This window comes from Amblyomma mixtum, chromosome 8, assembly GCF_055824585.1.
Source record: "Amblyomma mixtum isolate Tamu chromosome 8, ASM5582458v1, whole genome shotgun sequence".
NCBI classification, from domain to species: domain Eukaryota; kingdom Metazoa; phylum Arthropoda; class Arachnida; order Ixodida; family Ixodidae; genus Amblyomma; species Amblyomma mixtum.
Window position 1 is genome coordinate 36020836 of NC_143019.1, and position 24125 is coordinate 36044960.

The following is a 24125-nucleotide window of genomic DNA, read 5'->3' on the forward strand; positions in this document are numbered from 1 at the left end:
AACAAGAAACAATGACCTGCACGCTATCTGCATTGCTTGGTTTCATTCAGTGCCAAAATAAACCACTGAATAAAATCGCCAAGAAAGTTAACCTCCGTAGACATCGCCGTAAGCTGCTAGTTTTATTGTAGTCCTAAGAAAATTATCAATTACCAAGATTAAAATTCAGGTGTACATCGACGCCCACTTTGTCATTCTGGTTCAGCCGTATTTCGCCGGACGCCAGCTTATTCAGGAGTTCGAGCACATGCCGGCTCAAAGATGGCGCGTTGGTTACCGCACTATCTGGACTGACACGGTGCTCCGGGTCGCAGTGGCCGGAAGTAGAGTTGAACCGAAGGCCACTCGCGCACTTCCGTAGCAGCGCCATCCCTTGGTAACACCGGTAGTAAAACTCGCTGTCAGATTCGTGGGGCAGCGTACGCTGAGACGTGTTTTCACACCGCTTTTCGGGTGCCCTGCGGTCGATTGAAGGCACTTTGTCGAGTGCCGTAGACACTGTAGAAAATTCTCCCTCGATTGCAGGCGTTGTCGTGATGTCCAGTTCTTCAGGAGTAGTAATGTGCGTCAAAGCGCCTGTCGAAGCCCAACTGAATGCCTGTGTAGTGCTTTCTTCGGTCTGTCTCTTGTCTGCAGAGCTCACAGCTTCGCGCGGCGAGTATTCAGTAGTCGACACTTCTTGCTGCGTAGTTTCGTCGCTGCTGCGAAACGCTGAAGCCCCTGTCACTGTTACCACCTGCATGTTGTCTTCTGTTGATGAATGTTGCGGTGTGCTTGGTTGTGATGGAGTAAATCCTTCGCCACGACGTGCTGTAACCGGTACAGCGTCCTTTGACTCGTAAACGGTAGTTGAAAATGAATTTCTGGCAGTGCTTGTGAAAGTTTCAACGTCAGCTGACACCTGTGTAGTGCTAGTTGAGTCCGCCTCTGTAGAGACGTATGTTTTGCTTTTAGTAACCAGATCTGGTACATGGCTGACAAGTGTGGTCGCGTCTTCGACCCATACGGTGCTCGGGGCAGATGAGGATAACGGGTCTGGAGTTGCAGAAATACTTTCAGTAGTCACGTTGGGTGAATCGATACTATCTGTTACAGTCGTGTTTTCAACGAAATCGTACTCAGTGCTATTTAGCGCTGCTACTGTCGTAGAAAAGCCTGACAATTCGTCCGTAGTTGCGTTAGCTAAATCTACCGCGTCTGCGGCAGTCGTGGTTTCGAAGTGGTCAGACTGAGTGCTGTATGACGCAGACGGTGCAGCATCAGTAGGTGTCACATCCTCCGTGGTCTCGTTGGCTAAAGCGATACCGTCTGTTACAGTCGTGTTTTCACCGAAATCGTACTCAGTGCTGTTTAGTGCTGCTACTTTCGTAGAAAAGCCTGGCAATTCGTCCGTCGTTGCGTTAGCTAAATCTACCGCGCCTGCGGCAGTCGTGGTTTCGAAGTGGTCAGACTGAGTGCTGTATGACGCAGACGGTGCAGCATCAGTAGGTGTCACATCCTCCGTGGTCTCGTTGGCTAAAGTGATACCGTCTGTTACAGTCGTGTTTTCACCGAAATCGTACTCAGTGCTGTTTAGCGCTGCTACTGTCGTAGAAAAGCCTGAAAATTCGTCCGTCGTTGCGTTAGCTAAATCTACCGCGTCTGCGGCAGTCGTGGTTTCGAAGTGGTCAGACTGAGTGCTGTATGCCGCAGACGGTGCAGCATCAGTAGGTGTTACATCCTCCGCGGTCGCGTTGGCTGAAGCGATACCGTCTGTTGCAGTCGTGTTTTCAACGAAATCGTACTGAGTGCTGTTTAGCGCTGCTACTGTCGTAGAAAAGCCTGGCAATTCGTCCGTCGTTGCGTTAGCAAAATCTACCGCGTCTGCGGCAGTCGTGGTTTCGAAGTGGTCAGACTGAGTGCTGTATGCCGCAGACGGTGCAGCATCAGTAGGTGTTACATCCTCCGCGGTCGCGTTGGCTGAAGAGATACCGTCTGTTGCAGTCGTGTTTTCGTCGAAATCGTACTCAGTGCTGTTTAGCGCTGCTACTGTCGTAGAAAAGCCTGGCAATTCGTCCGTCGTTGCGTTAGCAAAATCTACCGCGTCTGCGGCAGTCGTGGTTTCGAAGTGGTCAGACTGAGTGCTGTATGCCGCAGACGGTGCAGAATCAGTAGGTGTTACATCCTCCGCGGTCGCGTTGGCTGAAGCGATACCGTCTGTTGCAGTCGTGTTTTCGTCGAAATCGTACTGAGTGCTGTTTAGCGCTGCTACTGTCGTAGAAAAGCCTGGCAATTCGTCCGTCGTTGCGTTAGCGAAATCTACCGCGTCTGCGGCAGTCGTGGTTTCGAAGTGGTCAGACTGAGTTCTGTATGCCGCAGACGGTGGAGCATCAGTAGGTGTTACATCCTCCGCGGTCGCGTTGGCTGAAGCGATACCGTTTGTTGCAGTCGTGTTCTCACTGAAATCGTACTCAGTGCTGTTTAGCGCTGCTACTGTCGTAGAAAACTCTGGCAATTCGTCCGTAGTTGCGTTAGCTAAATCTACCGCGTCTGCGGCAGTCGTGGTTTCGAAGGGGTCAGACTGAGTGCTGTATGCCGCAGACGGTGCAGCATCAGTAGGTGTTACATCCTCCGCGGTCGCGTTGGCTAAAGCGATACCGTTTGTTGCAGTCGTGTTCTCACCGAAATCGTACTGAGTGCTGTTTAGCGCTGCTACTGTCGTAGAAAAGCCTGGCAATTCGTCTGTAGTTGCGTTAGCTAAATCTACCGCGTCTGCGGCAGTAGTGGTTTCGAAGTGGTCAAACTGAGTGCTGTATGCCGCAGACGGTGCAGCATCAGTAGGTGTTACATCCTCCGCGGTCGCGTTGGCTGAAGAGATACCGTCTGTTGCAGTCGTGTTTTCGTCGAAATCGTACTCAGTGCTGTTTAGCGCTGCTGCTGTCGTAGAAAAGCCTGGCAATTCGTCTGTAGTTGCGTTAGCTAAATCTACCGCGTCTGCGGCAGTCGTGGTTTCGAAGTGGTCAGACTGAGTGCTATATGCCGCAGACGGTGCAGCATCAGTAGGTGTTACATCCTCCGCGGTCGCGTTGGCTGAAACGATACCGTCTGTTGCAGTCGTGTTTTCAACGAAATCGTACTCAGTGCTGTTTAGCGCTGCTACTGTCGTAGAAAAGCCGGGCAATTCGTCCGTAGTTGCGTTAGCTAAATCTACCGCGTCTGCGGCAGTCGTGGTTTCGAAGTGATCAGACTGAGTGCTGTATGCCGCAGACGGTGCAGAATCAGTAGGTGTTACATCCTCCGCGGTCGCGTTGGCTGAAGCGATACCGTCTGTTGCAGTCGTGTTTTCATCGAAATCATACTCAGTGCTGTTTAGCGCTGATGCTGTCGTGGCAGAGAATGGGAATTCGTCCGTTGTTGCGTTAGCTAAATATACCGCGTCTTCGGCAGTCGTGGCTTTGAAGTGGTCAGACTCAGTGCTGTATGACGCAGACGGTGCAGCATCAGGAGGTGTCACAGCTTCCGTGGTCGCGTTGGCTGAAGCGATGCCGTCTGTTACAGTTGTGTTTTCAACGAAATCGTACTCAGTGCTGTTTAGCGCTGATACTGTCATGGCAGAGCCCGACAATTCGTCCATCGTTGCGTTAGCTAGATCTACCGCGTCTGCGGCAGTCGTGGTTTCGAAGTGCTCAGAGTGAGTGCTGTATGATGCAGACGGTGCAGCATCAGTAGGTGTCACAGCCTCCGTGGTCGCGTTGGCTAAAGCGATACCGTCTGTTACAGTCGTGATTCCAGTGAAGTCGTACTCAGTGCTGCTTAGCTCTGATGCTGTCGTGACTGTATCTGTCATTAACTTCGCCGTCACGGTGGCTGTGGCTAATTCTACAGCGCTAGTAGCAGTTTGTTGGCTTTGAGTGAGCGTAGTTGCTGCTTCGGTCGAAAAAGAACTTCCAGTATCATCACTGGAGGAAGTGGCGTTACCAAGGTTACCGCTGATGCTTGATGTAGTCATCTCTCGTGCAATTGATTCGGTTCTCATGTCTTCAAAATCTGTGACATGAGAGGCTGGCGTAGATGAATCACCTGATGAAGGCAAAGATGCCCCTCGCTCGCCTTGCTTGCTGAGAGTCGCAGTTGACACAGAATCCTCGCTCGTAACCGCTGAGGCAGAGGCCGGCGACGTGGTTTCCCCTCTTGATGTTCCTGCTTCCTCGAATGTGGTGGTTACTGAGATCGGAGTACTTGCTGGTGAATTCAAACCAACTGCAGGAGTTGAGCCGGCGAGAAATTCTTGGGGTGTCGTTATTTCTGTGGGCGATGTTGTAGAGTGGTGCGTGCTGTCAGTGTGTACGTCAAATGTGTCGTAATCAGTTTCTTTGTGGGAGCTTTCTTCAGTGGGTTCTACTTGAGGTGCTTTCGGATAATCAACAGTAGCCTTCATGCCTTCAATTACTCCCTTGAGAAGGTCGTTCTTCCTCTTGAATGTCGCGTCCATATTGTCCATGTCCACACTACAAGCTGCGACTCCTGCCACTCCCAAGGACCTTGCAAGCAGTACCTGCGACAGAATAGAAAACCATTGGAATTTTTCGGTTGCTTCCAAAAGCCTCCAGCATTAGTAGATAGCCTGATGCAGAAGCGATCCGAAAAAGTATGGTAAACTCCAAAACGACTGGACTAAAAATACATTCAGTGATAAGATTATAGATAGCTCGAATGGCTTGCACAGTACATCGAGACTTGGCGGACCGTCACAACTCCAATTCGCCATTTGAGATAAAAGGCAATGACATTAGAAGTTAAAGCGTTGGAGACGAAGCGCAGGCAATGCTATTTCTTCGTGAATTATAAAAGGCACTTTAATGTTTTCATCTGAAAACCGGCATTACTGACGGCGCGTTATCGTAAAACACAAAACTGTTTAGTGATAGTAAAATAAATAGCTAGTCCACAAGAGAACAACGTATAAACCTGACGCGCGAGAAAGTTATTGAGCCCCTGCCCTCCTCCAGGGAAAACATTGTCGTTAGGCTTACGTCAATGCCTCGCTCTCGGATGATAGTTCAACAGCGCAAGCACACACAGACCAAGAAGGAGACAAGACGCACACACTAGCGCTGGTGTGTGTGTCTTGTCTGCTTCTTGGTCTGTGTGTGCTTGCGCTGTAGAACCATCATTATGAATGCACACCAACTAGCCCAATCTGCAGTTCGCTCTCGGACCCATGGCGTACGTAACCAGTCATTCCTGTGACTAAACTGGCATTTGACCGATTACACCAAATATGGACTGCAATAGTAACAAGGTTAAAGTCGCTCATATGATAGATGCTTCTCTGGCAGCCAAATGAATGGGCCTAAGATATCCGTGTCCATTTAGCGATAATGTTAATTTATGAGGTGTGTCATAAGCGCCGATGGTGCGAGTTTGATTGTTCTGGGTGGAAGGACACCTTTTATGGCGGTAGCACTATGGAAGGGTGTTCATCGGAATTAACGCTAGGTAGCCCGCCTTGTGGTACATCGTAGTCGGAAGCTTCCACGTTCATTAGGTGTTTCAGTATCTTTCCTGCTTAAAGTGGTGTGGCTATTGGTGCTGCATAGCTGCAGTGAGGAGGCAGGAGAGAAAAAGTGGGAGTTTTGCCTTTTGTGTTCATCTTGAGTGTTTTATCCCACGACAAACCCCTTGCGTTTCTGACATCAACCTAGACATCGGGAAGGTATTTACGCAAGCGTGTGGAGGTAGGGGTGTTGTCATCATCATCATCATGGAGATAATCACACCCAACGAAAAGAAAAGGTATTTCTGTTCGTCATACACCACAGCTAAAACTTTCTTGCCTCGTCCCGCTGTCCGAGTACTGGCTGCGTCTGACTAGATTACTTTGTCTTCGGAACGCACCCTAACCAAAACAGACCAGCCGGTGTCTGCTTTGCGACTCTCCGTTTCAGCTAGAGTAACGCATCTTGTATCGTTCTACTCTTCATTTCATTCTGCTGCCTTCCTAGTTATGACTAATTACTGATAATTTTTAATGTTTTGTGCTGTGTATTGAGTTGCAAAGAGAAATAGTGCTGTTACTTTTTACTAACACCAGATAAAATGTAGACTACCGGAACCTTCGAAGCAAGTTTTGTGAAAGCACTTTTATGCCCCACTGGGAACTATGCAAGTCATATATATATCACAGGCATATCAAATACGTCAATGCACTTGCCTTTCGGCGGACGCTACTGGCATCGTCATAATAGACTCGGTAGCTTTGGTCAAGAAGAAGGTAGTGTGAGCGCCTGATTCGGTCCCAGTTGCTTGCAGCTCCATTTTGAAGCACCGAAGAGACCTGTGGTAATACATAGAGAAAGAAAGAGATGATGCAATATGAATAAGTAGGCGTCAGTTGTCATGAAAAGGTCACCTGTAAAGTTAGGAGCAGCTGCACATTTTTTACGCGGTTTTGATTGTGAAGGCACTGTTTTGCTTTTATGTTCAATACCAGCATTGGCTGAGTAGGACGGCTAATCGGGTTGGACCATTCGTCTCCGCACACAATTTCTGTAGAGGAGAAACGTGGAAATATCCTCCGAGTAATATTACAGCGCTCTAAAAGCTATGTTGCTAAATTATTCGGAAGCCTACAGCTACGATGCGCCTTTGTAGCCAGAGGTAAGCTTTTGTGCGTCAAAAGAGTGACTGTTTTGATTTGCACGGCTACCGCCAGTTATAACAAACCTCTTGTCTTACTTCATGCTGAGTCTGGCCTCGTACTACTAATATTTTTATTTATTTTATTTATTTAACCATACTGCAGGCCAATGCTTTGGCCCTAGCAGGAGGGGCATTTTACAAACAGTGCAAAGTAAAAAGACTACACAAACAAAAGAAAAAAGTCCAGAAATTCAACACTAGTAAGTCTGGCAACAAATGAATACTGGTCCACAATAAAAGTTGGAACAAAACTATACAAGAAAAAGGACATCAGTTCAAAATACAAAAAGTACAACGTAAAGAGGCATTACTATATAAAGAGTGAGAAAATGACATGGTACATAAGTCATGGTAGGTAAAAAAAGAAAAAAATCAAGAATACAGTGCAATCAAGGCGCCTCTACTTGGGGAAAAAAAAGACATTCCAGTTCTGATAGAAAGTTATTCGATTAAAAAATGCTCGGTGGTAGTTTCTTCCATTCATTCACTGTTTTGGGGAAAAAACTGTTCTGGTAAGAATTGGGTTTTGCAAAAATCGGAGCCAGTGTGTATTGTGTAGTGTGCCTTGTTCACCTGGTGGTAGCTTTCTGAATGCAGTCTGGCAGTTTAAACGGGACTTTACTTGACAAAAATTTATGAAGGAGCAGAAGTCGATTTATTTTCCGGCGTATTGCTAATGTTGGAATTTTATATTCTTGCATGAGTAGTGAAGGAGAATCTAGTCTTCTATATTTTCCAAATATAAACCTCACTGCTTTTCTTTGAATGCGTTCCAATTTTTCTATGTCCTTCATGGTGTAGGGATTCCACAGCACCGACGCGTATTCCAGTCTCGATCTTATACATGTGTTATAGGCTAAAAGTTTTGTTCTGACGGGAGCATTGTTAAGCTTTCGTTTCAAAAAGCATAATTTTTGAAAAGCGGAAGCACAAATATTTGATATGAATGAACCATGATAGATTATTTGTGAGGGTTATTCCTAGATACTTATATTTATCAACTACAGAGATCACAGTCTTGCCTATTTCGTATGTGAATATGCTGGGGTGTTTCTTTCTTGCAGCGCGGAGCAGAACAGTTTTTTCCCCGTTTAATTCCATGCCCCACTCTTGACACCAAAGATCAATAGCATCCAAGGCAGCCTGTAGAGAAGTGTGGTCTTCCGTGCTCGAGATCTTTTTAAAAACAACACAATCGTCTGCGAATAACCTGATTGAAACGTCGATGCTCTCTGTACCTCTCATTGCTATACAATAACGGACATAGTGAACACAAGACATACGCGGTGACGCATAGGAGACAACATAACGATGAAATTGGAGACTGTGTATCTCCTGCGAGGCTGATGGGAATACGACTTGAGTACCCAAGTGCTACGCAAGGAATGTAGTTTTGTACAAAACCTTTTCCAATAATTTTACGCCCTAATCCAATTGTCGATCCGGAGCGACACAGAAGAGCATGTTTTCAGCGACAGATATCTTGCTCTTTTGCAGATTAGGAGAGCTGTTCCGGGTCCCCTGTTGGAGTATTCCACTACGCTGATTGGAATGCTTTCTATGTGAAAGCAGCATGCTATAATTTATGCTTTTCGCGGGTTGAGCGCTGTGTTCATTTCTTGTTTTTGCATTACTAAGCCTGTAATTGTGTCCTTATGTCTTAATTTTTTTTTGCAAGCAGATGCTGACGTTATTACGCTCATTTACAATATCTGCTCCAAGAATAGGTGCTCTCATCACAAACCGTGGCCCTGCGGCACTAAAACATAGCCGTCGTCACATGGGCAACAGTGCAGTACGTTGCTAGACAATATGACGCATGCTTCAGGAATAATCTGGAGGAAAAGGGGGCAAACACGCGGAAGGTAACCCGGACAGGTGCACCTCTACGTGGTTCTCCTTGTTCACCATTTGTTTTATGAAGTAAGAACATAAAGAGACCCGTTAATGGGTGTACCTCACACACACAAAAAAAAAATCATTCGCAAGCCAAAAAGAAAACACGAGTTTTCGGAACCTGCTCGGTTACTTTATCAGGTGTGACTGCGGGCGAGTTAAGAATTTTTTGAATGACGTTATTTTCTCGCTTAAATTAAACTAAAGTGGGCGCATCTTCATATGCAATTGTACTTCAAATGTCAGGTTTGATGCCATAACAGAATGCTTTCTTATTTGTCTCAAGGTACGCACATGTCGGTAGTTTATAACGAAAAGCCTTTATAGTGCCAAAACCCAGCCGGTGTCTGAAATAAATTATCTTTTTATAGGGAAGGGCATGCCTGTGTATAACACTCCGTATTCTGAACACTTGTGCGGTCTAGATGCTGTACCATCGGTGGTAAAAGTAACAGATCCCCACTCGAAGTTCCGACCCCTGCCACTCTGCTTGGGGGCGCTACCTGACAAAACACTTCAGGCGTAAAAACCTGCGCAGTGGGCCCGTTTCGACACCAGAAGTGCTCTGTCAGGTAGCGCCCCTAAGCATAGTGGCACGGGTCGGAATTTCGAGTGGGGGTCTGTTACTTTTACCACCGATGGCACATTTAACATGCCAGTATGATGGCAGTATATGGTGCCAGTATGAACATGCTAGTATGCCAGTATGATCGCAGGTGTGGGCGTCAATTTTATGCGAGAAAATATCACAGTACTCATCTTTTGACAGAGAGCTTACCTTGTAGTAGGGCACAATTCGGTCATCGGTTCCATCGGATGCGTGCAGATTTTGCTGTGAAGCGTCGGGGCTTATCACCTTCCATCCGAAGAAAGGCACTTCGAGGATAATTTTTTCAGACCCCACGCCGATTTGAGCGAGTTGTTGCAGTCCGCGACTCTAGAAAAAAAAAAAACAAATGAGGAGACGTTGGATCTCACTAAAATTGCTAAGCAGCAACAATGAAACTAATGCTGAGTTTGCATTTAAAGTGAAATTTAATATATTATTCGCTTGGAGAAAGACGTTTGAAAAAAGGAAACTAAGAGAGTGGTATTAGCCAAAACCTGGCGAGTAAAACGATTGCATGCGATAATGTGTTTCTTGTCAGGTCGTTATAACCGCCACTTTTGGACAAGGCTAAGTGAGCACTGAGGCGTCATAGGATGTGACACAGCCTTTCTGAAATGTGAGGGAAGACCGATACGCTGTATTTAAAGGTTCGCCCTATTCAAATCTATCTCTGCACTGCTGAGAAAACTGGTGAAACCAGGGCTTGTTAAGAAAACACCATACTAAGGTATGTATCGCAAATTTTCAGAAATGAGCGATGCCAGCCTGCCAGTAACCCTAATGGCAAAAGAAACACCTTTTTCAGATATTTCTGTGAAGAGTTAAGGCAATTTCCTTGTTTACTTTTCCATTCATTTTTCTTTTTTGTGGAGAACAGAGTGCCTGCTCCCTTTGTGTTTTACTGGAACCCAGGAGTTGATTGTTCCTTATTTCACTACTTTCTATACTTCACACTGGCAAGATGAATACCATGAAGAACAGCTGGTTTTTACTTTCCCGCTTTAATTACAACGCTCTTTTCTTACGCCTCCCTTTACCGCTCTCTGGGGAATATATCAAGTTTGTATCCACGTTGGATACTTATACACTTCAACACCTCTACCTGGCCTTCCACATTTTATCTGCAGTATCTCTGCAAATTGTACAATGAAATGTTGAGAGTGACTGCCTCAACAGATGCACAGTACTCCCCTGCCAAATCGCTCTCTTTCAAGAGCCGATAGCAAGAGTTCTTAATTAACTTGGAGAGGAATAATTATTATTTCTCTTTAATCTTTCAGGGCAGCGTCATTTAGTGCAGTGAGGTCACATGCTCACACGGAAAATTTTGGCACGCCGCTCCTGCCATTATTATATGTGCCTAATTAATAATGTTCCAGAACCATCACACGTGCGCACGTAACAAGATTTCTGCATTGAGGAGAGTGACATTTAGTAAGCAGTCTTCGAAATGCATATCTTATCTTCGTGGCTTGTATCTCTTGTCCACACTTTGGTTCTATTGAGAGGGCTTCCCAGATATGTGAAACTGAGTCGGATGTATACGAGTCTCCTTGAAAGCTATATAAAAACTTGAGAAGAGAAAATCCTTGCCTTGGTGCACATCGATCCTGTGAAACTACTGACAACAAAAGACCTTAACCACAGCAAGGCATACTCTTTCTCTGCTATTGTCTTTAAAAACTTCCTGTTGTATTGCTCTCCGAACATAACGCTGCAATCATCACCGTTCTCAACGAGCAGCTATAAAGCACGAGTAGAAATCATGAAGCAGCTTAATGAAACACTAAAAGTAAAAGGAAACTAAGCAATATGAATAGATTATTTCTAGAAAACACTGATGACGTTTTTCCTGAGAGAAAAAGTGGTTGCCTTGATAAGGAAGTCTGAAATAGTAGTCTTAAAATCCTTCCTCGTCTAATTTACGCAATGCAACTTGAATTAGCAATCTACTTTAGTGTCCCTTCAAGTCACGTGGCTAATGGCTCGAGTTAACAAAGATACGTGTGTTGTATTTACACACACACAAAAAAAACAAGGTTATCGCGCTTACGATAGCTGCGTCGGACAAAGGCCCAGACTGCCCTCCGGAAGCTGTCCGTGAGATAGCAGGCGTAGTCGCGTTGATCTTGACGTCAGAAGCAGTCCAAGCGCTGGCGTGGAAGAGATCTACATACCTGGCGAGTTGATAAGAAAATCTTATCATTGCAAAGAACAAAAGACAATGCTATAACGAATGCAAAAGTGAACCGATCCCGCATAGACAGCATGCAGATACTCAATGACTCAACCCCGGCCAATCCTTGGGTAAAACTAAAGTCTGTTTTGCGTGGGCTTCCCATTTGATTTGCCAAATTTTTCGTCTCCATAAAGCTCACGTTGATTTTCAGTTTGCCCTGAAGTAACCGACAAGACACGTAGGTGAGGGGAATGCTGGTATATTAGCTGTATCGCCACGCCCGGTGAAGGAGGCACAGAGGTTTTTTAGACGACCCATTTCTACTGGCCGAGGTTTTTCCTGCATAAGGCCTACGTTCGCTTTGAATATGCCTTTTTGTGCGCAAGTGCCTGATTTTCTTAACCGCTGGTCCTTAAGGGTAACGGAGGGGATTCCAAGAGAAGACAAGCGCAGCAGGGGGCGGCAGAAAGTTAGGTGGGCGGACGAGAGTAAGAAGTTTGCGGGAATACAATGGCATCAACTGGCGAAGGACAGGGTTAATCGGCCTTTTTCATTTTCCTGTGCTGCCACCCCGTGTACAACGCCGGAAGCTCATTGGTAGGGTACTGCGCACCCATGTGCGCACCTAACCCAGGCGGACTGAGTGCCGCTGCGGAGCACGTTTTGTTGGAATCTGTCGACGACGGCGTGTCCTGGGCAGCACCTGGTATCTGGAGAATTTCTACGGCTGACTGATGGCGGGGTGCGAAGTCCGAGGCAAGCTGCTGTGCCCACCGAAGAACAAATTCTTCAGTATCTCCGATCATCCGGAATGCGATACGATCGCCAGCTAAGCAAGGGCCGTCGCTTCAACGATGAAGCCTACATTCGGAACGTAATGTTCAATGAAATATCCCCGATCATTTCCCATTAATTGGTGGTAACGCTGTTTAGCTTTATCAAAACGTGCCGCAGCTTAGTTGCATGGAGGCCGATCTGCATACAATCGCGATATTGAATGCGCAAACTGGTATGTGCTTGCTGGTGTGCGATTCCAGTTTGCAGTGTTTAAATGTAGGAACAGATGAAATGGCCACATTTTTGCCTCGAGTGTCCTCTATTTTTTCTTCAGTTCCACCATCCGCCCGTCCGTAGGGATCCGTACGGATGTGCGTGCTGCAAAACTTCTGGAGATAACTTAAATATACCCGGTTCACTTTTTGCCCTACCGGGTTACAAACCTAAAGCCATTTTTAGTGACGAAATGGAAGCGGGTGAGGCTACCGCCGCAGTGCACCTTTGCTTGTTTCTTGAAAAACAGTTGCCTGCGATGAGCGCACGCCATGGTATTATACATGGATTTGAACGTCTGACACACGGGCTGTGTGGAACGCTTCAGTGGAGGGCTCGGTATTAATATATGCGACTTGGACTTATTTCACGTGCACTGACATATACAACACACTAGTGCTTTTGTATTTCGCCTCCACTGAAATGCGGCTGTCGTGGTGTGCATCGAAACCGCGATCTTCAGATCAGTCCGGGTGCCGCGGTGCCGCGGTGCCGAGGCCTTCCTGCCCACGAATAAAAGATTTCGTGATAGACTGCACACGCATTTAACCGCGGTACCTCGTCCGTACCTGTCACAAAGTGATTCCCGCTCAGTTTTGACGTTCTTGACGGTGCCCAAGGGCGGCCACGATCGTCGAGCCGGCGAACTGCTTTTATCTACGCTTCGCGTCGAAGGCAGTCCCGGGAAGCGTTCGGAGAGCGGAAAAATTCGACTTTGCTTCCCTTTACATATTGGGCATTGCAACCGCATGCAACACATGTCGTAGGCATCGCCAAATGCGTCGTGCTGAGCGCCCGAAGGCTGCAGCAAAGCACCCCGCCGCGTAAGAAGTCGGTTTGTTTACACTTCCAGTATGTTTCGCGACACCGCCGCCAGGGGATGGGCGCATGCGCAGTCGCGTCGTGAAAAAGGCGGATTGGAGAGACATGGGAGAGGCCTTTGCCCTGCAGTGGGCGTAGTCAGGCTGATGATGATGATGACCCGAGCCGAAGAGCCGACGATGAAGAGCCGACGTAGGCAGCATTGAGGGATGCCGGCTTTCCAGTCCGGCTATACCCTGTGTAGAAGCAACATATGTTTTGTGCGGGTTCCTAACGGGGCCTTGCTGAGATTTTTCCTGCATAGAGCCCACAGTTGCGTTCGATCTGTCCTGAAGTACCATAAAAGGGATCGACGTGGGCAGCAAGCAGGGATGGCATCCGTCGAGCCACGCCTGTAGTTAGGACAACAGTTATTTGATGTGCGCACCCTACGCCTACGTTGTAGCCTTTCTTTGTGCCCGTCAAGGAGCCGATGTAAGTAGCATGCAGGCGTAAGCCCTCTCCAGCCCCGACATGCTTGGTGTAGGACCAACAGCCGTTGTGCATGGGCGACCCCATTTGGGCTTGCCGAAATTTCTGCTTATTAGAGCTACCTCTGCGTTTTGGTGGCATCTTCAATTCCTCAAGTGCCCGATGCAATGTGGGTGTTGGAATGGGAGCTCGGTCATCCTCTGTAATACTGATCTGCGAAGCATGCAGAATCAACAAGGGCAAGCTGACGCGCTCAGCGCAGGAGGTCGATGTTTGTACTAGTTCCAACTGCCCATGTGAAATCTAAAGCTGCTCAAAGCAGCGCTCAACCTGGGATCATGGAGTTAGTAGGCTATGCGGGTGTGTTTTCGGGTGAGGCCAGTCTGTGCGAAGTACGGGTATCCCTTTCCACCTCCACACACTCTTAGCTGTAAGCTTCAATAGGTTGTGCAGTGTTGGGCTGCAATTGCCACTGTTATGTCCTAGACTATCATTCAGGCTGTCGTTGCCATTCTATCATTCAGGCTTTTAGGTATATAGGAGTGATATTGAAGGTTTTGGCTCTGAACATTTTTGGCCCTCTGGGTGATATTCCAACGCGTTCAAGGCTCATTTTACTCACGGAAGTAGCGTACGAAGTCCAGCAGAACGCTTCTCTTCCAGCTTCGGCAAAGCGACGACACAGCTCAACATGAAATTCGGCCACTTGAAGGTTCTTCGTATATGCTGCGAACGATAGTTATCCGAGTTTCTCACATCATTGCTGGTGGCACTTTATTATGTATATATACTAAAGCTAGTACACGGACATTCATCCCAAAATGCGCATGAAACAAAAATAAACACTATGATTGAAAAACGCGTCAATACTGCTGCAGCTCTCACGACACGTCTTTCTCGGTTGGAGACACTCTACATACACTCTTCTTCCTAATGAAAGTGTAGGATAATGGTAACGGCACAGCCCTACCTGTACTGTTCAATTTCTAAAGGAACGACCTTTAGTCTGAAGGCACTGTCATTTGCAAACAGTACCGCGTAGAACGATTGCCAGCACTACAGTTTGGCATCGACTTTGAAGTCATCGGCAAGCACTGTGGGGCATGTTCTATTCATGCAAACGATTGGTTTATACTCTGTGTTGCACAATAAATACTGAAAGTATGAAATTTATACAAAAGTGATTAGAAAAATATTTCTTATTTTTAATTGTTTACAAATCTACATCACTCGTGAAACTGCACTCATTAGCGCATTCTGTAAATTTGCAGGGGCACTCTTATTATTATTTATTTATTTATTAATACTGTAAGCTTTGAAAGGTTCATACAGGAGTGGGAACAAAAAACACATTTCTAGCAATACTGCACATTCAAACTATACATCTAAAGGTAAACAAAAAAACAGTACAGACTAACAGAAAAGGGTGCACGTTATTCACATCTAATTAACAAAACGGACTATGTAGGAGCGGCATTCGCAGGAAAAGGTACACTACTTTTTGGCCAAAATAAATGTTTTTTACAAAAGACGCATCCTGTTCCTGAAAGAAGCTTTATATTTTAGCGACAAATGCATCAGCAGATACCGAGGTCACAAAGTCGCGTGGCAGTTTATTACATAATGATATGACTGTTGGAAACAATGGGAAATGAATGGCCTGATACTCTTGTCGGGGTTTGTTCTGGCTGAACGCTGGTATGGCGGTCTTAGGTACTCGTATTTGTTGATATGAATGCAGTCATGATAAAGGAGGAAAACAGACTTTAAAGGTGCACTGAAGAGGAATCTGAACTCGTCTTTTTGCCGCGGGAACTCGACCTACACGTTCCGAGCTTTCTTAGAAACATCGATGTATTGCCCTGTGCGGCCGATTTCCCTAATTAAATAGAATTAACGTCCGGCTCCCACCTTTTTTTTTTTAATTCTCCCGCGTACGGTGGGCGGAGTCGACCAACGCGTGGAGCTCCTTTCACCCAGTCCCGTGGCGGCTTGCCGCTCTGCCATCGGCGGAGTAATACGTAGTAGTCCGTAGTAGCAAATAGTCCGCGCGTATTTTTATTTCTGCGGGCTTATTTTGCGGCTATATTATCTGCGAATGAAACTATTTATTCATGGAAACCTAAAAAACAAAACAAAGCGAAAGCCAAGCCTCCACGGAGCTGGCTAAAAGGCACTTCACGCGTTGGTCGACTCCGCCCACCGTACGCGGAGAATTCAAAAAATAAAGGCGGGAGCCGGACGTTAATTCGATTTAATTAGGGAAATCGGCCACAGAGGGCAATAAGCCGCAGTTTCTAAGAATGCTAGGAACGTGTAGATCGAGTTCCCGCGGCAAAAAGACAAGTTCAAAATCCTCTTCAGTGCACCTTTAAGGCAGCAACGCGTCGCCGGATCGCCAAAGTTTTAATCTTAGCTCTGTCGCGTAGTGAGGTTACGCTGAAGCGCAAATTTCTCTGGTCATTGTTTTGCACGAAAAGGAATTGCCTAGAGTGAGCTTGAAATCACTCCTTATGCGATGGAAGCAAAGCCAGCAGAGCGAGAGAGAGCGGTAACTACTTAATTAAAGGAAGCACTAATGACGGGTCTTAGATCTCAAGGCTACCTAGAGGGAAGTGTTTTAATTATGCTCGAAAGGCAACTTTAATCTAGAAACTTGGCTTTAGAAAAAAAAAACACTTTTAGAGTTTGCTAATTAGATTTTCAGGGGGCTTCACTGAGATGACATAATTTTGAAACCTAAATGAGAAACCACAGAATTGCTTGCGTCTTTAAATTTATTCACTCCTTCTTTATGTTTCTTTCTCGTTGCTGCTCAGATTTATGCGATAAAATTGGCATCTGGTCCTTGTTTCAATGACTGCGGCGATCTCACTACATAGAACGAATTTCAAAATGGTAAATTTAATTTGATTTTAGTTGCACTGCCTTTTTAGAAGAATTTCAGGCTGTAAAAAAGGATGAAAGTTTCTTTGAGCACCACCCCGTCGTCAAAGCGACCGTTAGAAAGCTCCGCACGCCCACAGAATTAGGCGGCGAGTCATAATACAATCAGTAATCGATAAGAAGAACCATAAATACGCCTCATATGCCTCATTGAAGTTAACTTGTGGAGTAATGCAAACGTAGTATGATATTTTAGAAAAGAGAAGAACAAGAAACCACACAAAGATCGGCATAAACATGACTTAATGATGTTACGATGTTAAGCAGAGATAGAGGCTTACAGTATGATAAGACATAAAATGATAATTTAAGGCGGGTGCAGGCTAAGAAAATACTGTTAGATTTTTAATAACGAAAATAAAGGCTAGTCTCGATTATACAAATAATGTAAGTTGTGCGACAATGATTTATTTTCTAGAACTTACGAAATCAGACCAACGAAGAAGGAAATATTGCAGCTTGTGCAGAAAGTGCGTAACAGGTTCTAACGCATCAGATATCGACAATACCTCGAGCATATCCGATGAGATAGAAACGAGCGTACATTGCAATACTGATATAAATGCTCAATTTTAATTGCTTCTTTTGTAAACAACACAAGTGCGCGTTTCACAAAGGTCGTCCGAAGCATGTATAGAATTCCAAGAGTCAAGTGCAAGCTCCTCCCCTGATAAGCTGCCTGCCAGTATAATCAGAAGGCTGATCAAAGTCCAGAGATAACACAGGCCCGAACAGAAGTCGAGCACACGATCGACAGATATGTCGATGCTTGAAGCTGCTAAACAGAGGTGGAGTGTTGGCGCTCCTGTCGTAAAAGTACGTCAGTGCAATCTACACTGATGAAACAATGGCCAAAGTGCTTCATTTTTTTATGGCTTAAGCTTAGTGACCTCTTTTTGTTTTTTTAAACTAGGTTCTCGAGAGTGAATGAAACCTTATCGGAGCAAAAGGTTGAACTGCAAAGGGCTAAAGTTAACGTTATCCATCACCGCAAGGTGAACACGAAAGCTTTGTTAATGATGCAGCCCAAATTACCCAGGATGCACTGCTGTACACTAACAATCCATAATTGCACATTGATATCAGGTATACATATACAACGAGCTCTTGCTAAAGGACACTGTTATAGTGCAGTATGTGAGGTTTAACGTCCCGAAGTGACACCTGCGCTATCAGCGACGCCGTAGTAGTGATATCGGGATTAATTTAGGCTGTGTTTTTTCCCCTGACATCGCACAGAACACAGATTTTTTTTTTCCAATTGTGTGAGCTGAAATCCGTTCTTTGCTATATTCTCGGAAGTACTTTATAAATGTTGAAGACATTAAATTCAATCATGCTTACATTATGATGCAATAGAAACACGGTTCTAAGTTATGGGCATTTCTAGCCATTTGGATACTCTTGGAACAGACATGAAACACGCAGCTCAAAGCAGAATGCGCTCGAAATTTTTATGCAACGTGCACAGCACGAGGTGCTCTACAGAACTAGAGTACAGAGCAGCATACTCTAGCTCAAAGCTAGAGTATGCTGCAGCAGTGTGGGATCCCTTTCAACAAAACCTAATTCACTCTTAGAAATGGTCCAGAATGATTCTGCTCGTTTTATTGTATGTAATTATAACCGAACTGCCAGCATCTCTGCAATGAAATTAAATCTCAGCCTGCCATTTTTAGCATCTCGCCGTAAAGCCCTTAGACTCTCACTTTTTCACAAGATATTTTATCATCCTTCACTTCGCCACGAACTGATCTCCCCTCCCCAATACATTTCATCAAGGCTAGATCACAATAACAAAGTCGGAATTCCATTTTGCAAAACCAATGCCATGTCTCAGTCATTTCTTCAGCGCACAGCTGCTGAGTGGAATCACCTTCCTGCATCTACCGCTACCGTTACTGACAACCAACGCTTCAAAACAGCATTCGAAAACTTTGTATAAGTAGGAGCATCATCTTTTTCTTAATTCTATATTCTTGTTGTTTTTTGTACGAGCGTTTTGTTTGTTTGTTTTTCACTCTATTGCTGCGCTGTATTTTGTGTATTATATACTATTAACCAGCACACCAAGAACCCAACAGCTAATAATGTATAACTAGGAGCAATAATTTTTGTATTACTAATTAGTTTGCTGCACTGTACATTTTTTTTCTGAAATTTTTGTAACCACTCCCCTCTATAATGCCTCTGGCCCTGAGGGTACACGAAATAAATAAATAAATAAATAAATAAATAAATTTGTTGGGCGCAGTTGGGTGTCTACTGCACTGTCAAGAGAACTGCGTTGAGGAATTTTCTGTGTTGTGTTAAACCACTCCCTCAATCAAGGGACGCGCCAAGGAATCAGGAAGGTGCATTGCGAGCGATGTCGATCGAAAAGAATTTTTATCGAGCGTGCGGTAAATGAATATTAAAATTCGCAGCGAAATTCAAGCTGACTTTTCTGTCTTTTTTTTTTTTTACTTGCGCAAGACGGAGTAATGCCTGAGCCGCACCACTGAGCCGCTCCACTTTCTGTTGTCAGTGGGGACTCTGCTACACCGCTATCTTGAGAGGTACTGACGTCATATTAGCGACTGTTAACATCGCACAAGGAGCATTAAAAGCTCGCTCTATGAACTAAAGAAGGGCGTTAATCACGCCCTGGTAGGTCTGAGAAACTTAGAGCAATATTTCGGTCGTGCGAACTCGCGGCATTCTGGCTGCTATTTCCGGCCCCTTTAAAGCACCACGCTGACGGCTCTGTCACCTTGCAGAATGTGAACTCTTAACATAGGAGGCGTTGATAACTCGGAGAAAAGGCTTACGGAGAGAAACAAGGCGAGTTGATCATAGCTGGGGCTTTTTGCGGATGCGACACCCGCTGATTCCATGGGGATCTCCCAGTTCAAGTGGACTCCGTCGAAACGGTTTTGGCTCAGCAGTTTGTACAGCATGGCGACCACGTGGAAGCGCCACTTCGGCTGGCTGATGGCCCGGTGCCATTCGGCGCTGTCGCTGCCATTGCGGTCACCGAGGGCGAGCAGCAGCTTCACCTGAGGATTCCTCCTCTTCATATCCAGGAAGCGGAAGTATCCATCTGCGGGATTAACGTGACGAAGTTAGTTAAAGTAAGTTACAGCTTACTAAAGTAGATATGAAGAATTTGGCACGGACAGGGCGTGTAATGCCTGTCGAAACACTCTTAGAAGGGGTCTTAACACGGGTATAGTTAAGAAGCTAAGGGAAGATGCTTCGCTGTATTGGGTTAATGCAAATATCCAGCTATTTTCAAGAAAACTCTTAACTCATTGCCTTACATATGAGTAATAGCTTTATAAGTAAATATACTAAGTCTAGTGAACTTCATATGAGGATCATTTCGCAAGTCCTCAGTGAACTAATACATTTTTCGAGGAATATACCGCTGTCCACTTTGTAGTTGGTACATTGCTCATCATTAGCCATACCAAACATCCCTAGACAAAAGCATTTTGGAGAGGAAACAGTTCATGAACACTATTTTTCATATATTGTAAGATTTTACTATAACAATCAATATATCCGCACATTTCCCCTCGGCATGTCATAGCTTTTTTTTGCTATTAATGTTGTTGTTATCGTCAAAAACCTTCCTCGTTGTTTTTCTATGGCAGCCTTAACTGCCCGATGCTTGCGATGCAAACACTATAAAAGAATGGTTTTGCTACTTATCTGAAGAATGAACCATTGCCTTCGGTACTTCCATACTAGTACCTACTACTACAGTCTCTGTCAAAAGTAACCAGGCTGCACGTTTTTCTTCATAGTCGTATATTACAGTTATTATGTCAGCCCTCAAGCTCTAAATCTCTGTATGGTAAGGAGAACCCCTGTTCTCACCTTAAAAGAACTTTTTGATCTTTAGGGAAGCCGTGAGGGCTCTGTTATACAAATGAGAAGCAATCCATGGAGCCTGATTACTTTTGACAAAGACTGTACCTAACACTTTTCCAATATTCAAAATTCTTGCCCAAGATGGTTGGACATGATGATGTAAACACTGAGAGAAAGCTACCAAAGGGATGAAAAAATAAATTTCTCTGCAACCTGTATATTCTCTTGCACACTTCCAATATTACGGACAAAGCAAATCTGTATCACCAATCCTATCGTATTGACAAAGCTTTTTTAGCGTGGTCCCTTAGGGGCTTGCTGAATAAATGCTATTTGAAAGGACCACGGACCTCTTTCGCTGTCAAATTCCTTGTCCAGATAGAGGCTGTTCGCGCCTGTGTCCAGCTTCGCGTAGGAGTAGATGACGTGGGTGCAGAGGTGAACGGGGATGTCGTCGATGTCGTAGGTGTAAGGCGCGGGCCTCTTGTGGGACCAGGACTGCCAGTAACATACGACATTCTTGCCCTCGGCGCCACCTGAAACTGTGAAAAGGAATTACAGTCATTGTAGCAGCTTTTCCGGTCTTTGCTTGTTCTCACTACTCGTAAAGACTTTCCAATGCGCAAAGCGTTGCTGAGAGGTATACACCTTGCTGCCATGGTAGGTTCGGTGCCGATGAGTCATCGCTACTGGGATGGGTAGGAGCACCCGCCAATTCTTTAGCAGGAACCCATATCAGCACCGCTACTTACACATCTTTACATGAAGCCTGCTTCTGTTTCACTTTGTGGTGTGTGCTCCTTATTACGAATAGGGTCACGTGAGGATATTCGCTATAACAACTATGTCCACCAGTACAAATAAGAGTAGCACACGGCGAAATAATGAATCTGTTTTTTTGCAAAATTTATTTGAAAGAAATACTGTCAATGCATTTCGGGAGCCAATAATATTCCTAATATTTTACCTTTTATCCAAAATACCACTAAACATTGCTTTACGCCACACAGAAGGAATAAGCGCAATGTAGAAACCCAAATATTAATATCGTCTCTTCGGGCATATTTTGCGCAATGTCTTAATGCAGCCAGGTTTGTGTTGACAACAGTGGTACCCAAGCGGGTTGAGATTAATTACGTCATTTTACGCAGATTTTGTAAGAATACTAACTAATCTTAGCATGGTGCCCAAGACACTGAACTTAAGAATCATACGCATGCTATTTATATATTGCTTCTAGAAGTGTGAAAATTGTAAAAAAGATTGAATATACAAGGCTTTGTGTTCCTGCATCTAAATCTTCACTCATAGGTTCGCAGAAACACATTGTTAAACGGTTCTTTTCGCACCAAGAACAAAATAATCAATTCCCCAATTGACTGGCTGGCGAGATCATTTTATTAATGCTTTCATTTATTAATCTAAACAACATATTAGTTAAAAGTACATTACACTAGGAGGTAGCTACAATACAGCAAACAAAACAGACGACGGATCTGCAGCGCATACATATTTACAGTCAAAAGGGATTAAAATAATTAGCACACTGAGCTGCAATAACCGCTATGCATGTGCATGCTTTTCTGCTCATGTCTTGTTAGCTAACGTTATAACACAAACGTTTAGTGTACTTGAATGCGTATTTTAATGCATTCGGGTAGAAGCACGAGACGAAGCCTTATACCAACATTCCGACACTCACGTGTTGTCTGGGAGCAAGAGACGGTGAAAAGTCCCAGGAGGACCAGCAGGTTTCCCAAGTGCGAAAGAAGACCCATTACTGGGGAAGTTTTCGGTAAACCCTGCCCCGCTCGCGTACTTAAGCTCTGTTGTCGAGAGGCGCCACAAAGGTAAAGGTTCGGACGACGTACCCTTTTATGCTGCGCTTATCTAATGAACAAAGAGATTGCCCGCAGGTTACGTCTGACAATAGAAGAATCGACAATAATGGCCAGTTTTGGCCGCAGCTCCCGCGATGCACTTTGGAATGTGCCGTGAAAAGGAATTCGAGGAAGAACTGTTGCGTTGGCGCGCCTAGCTTGGCTATTGCGCGTAGTGAACGCTTGTAGGCATGTAGCGGTTTCATCGTGATTTCGTGTGCGTAAGAGATTCCACGTTATTGCCACAGTCACTTTAGTTTCTTTTTTCTTATAAGGTTGTAGCACAATTCTCAGAAGCGTTTAGTGAGTAAGGGGCTCTGCAGTATTTTGAGGTAGCGTGCAGAAGTTATAGAAGTACATTAAAAATATTTGGCAGTGGCTTAGCTCAGCTATGCCAGGATATACGTAGCGTGAGGTGCGGTATATCCCTGGTTACGCCACCACCGTATCATCATCATCTCTCGGTCGGAAATGAGCGGCGTCGGCGTGCGGCGCCGTCAGCTGTGACGTCACTCGGCGGCTCCTCTCGGTCGGAGGCGAGCGGCGGTGCGCGCGGTGCACCAGCTGCGCGGAAGTGACGTCACTCGACTCCTCGCGCATGCGCACAAGTGGCACCGAAGGCCCGCAGCGAAACGGCGAGACTGCGGGTAATGTAGCTCTCGCTACAAAAAACGAAACCCAAAATTTTTGGAAGCTGGCGGCGGCGCCGAGAAAGGAAGTAGGCACTCTCCATCCCCAGAGGGATCGAACCATTTCGAACCCTAGGTCCGGGAGCGCAGTTTCTCCGTGGACGCGGGGGGGGGGGGGGGGGGGAGAGAAAGAGGAGGACCAGGGCCAAAAGGTGAGGCGCTCTAGCGGCAGTCCGAGCCTTCGAGCGTGCTCCAGAACAACCTTTTCCTACTTTTTTTTTTTGCAAAGGGTCGCCGCCACACGACCTGCCTTCACCCTACCGCTCTCCTCCTCACGCTCCCTTCGCTATCGCCGTCTTTAGCCTCCCTGTATACTCTGTGTTCGCTTTCTTTCTTCCTCCAATGCTCTCGCTCGCTCAGTTACGCCGAAGCCATGGTGCAAGATAAACTTCCACCGTGGCCGAAGCCGGCGTCGTAGCATGTCGCTCAAAGCGGGAACCAGTGCCTAAGAGTTCATCAAGGAGAAGCTTTGGGCCAGTTTGTCTGACATATTGAAGAGGAGGAATAGCCGCGAACTTGGACGAGACTTAAGAACGAGAAGACAGGACGAGCGGTACTCCTGTCTTCTTCTCGTTCTTAAGTTTCGTCCAAGTTCGCAGTTATTCCTTCTCTTCAACAGTGCCTAAGAGCTGCGCTCTGAAATGTTTCAGAGCTCTCAGGTTTGCGTGGAAAGCGGGAGCGCTTCCTCATAACGGGATATGAATGCTTTGTTCGATGTGTATTGCAGCAACAGGGCAATATAACTTTTTTGCGCATCGGCACCACTTAATTCTTTTTGTTTTTGAGACCGTACAGGGCGCAGCACATAGTACATAAATAAATTATGAAGCGTACTGCTTGACCCGCCGCGGTGGCTCAGTGGTTAAGGCGCTCGTCTACTGAACCAGAGTACCTGGTTTCGAACCCGAATGCGGCGGCCGCGTTTCGATGGAGGCGGAATGCAAAAGGCACCCCAGTGTGCTGTGCGATGTCAGTGCACATTAAAGATCCCCAGGGGGTCCAAATTATTCAGGAGACTTTAACCACGACACCTCTTTCTTCTT

General features: G+C 45.7%; 2 protein-coding genes across 2 annotated transcripts in view; one reads left to right on the forward strand and one right to left on the reverse strand.

Moving 5' to 3' along the window:
* LOC149332080 (sulfotransferase 1B1-like) overlaps window positions 1–24125 on the forward strand; it is a 66914-nt gene that overhangs the window by 4142 nt on the left and 38647 nt on the right. The gene's annotated exons all lie outside the window — the stretch shown is intronic.
* LOC149332081 (uncharacterized) lies at window positions 104–22380 on the reverse strand. The gene is made up of 8 exons (XM_089557026.1): window positions 22216–22380; window positions 20864–21055; window positions 19466–19737; window positions 14332–14435; window positions 11241–11364; window positions 9356–9514; window positions 6194–6316; window positions 104–4534 (listed from the first exon to the last, which is right to left on the reverse strand). The coding sequence occupies exons 1-8, from the start codon at window positions 22289–22291 to the stop codon at window positions 146–148; spliced, it is 5439 nt and encodes a 1812-aa protein (XP_089413152.1). The 5' UTR covers window positions 22292–22380; the 3' UTR covers window positions 104–145.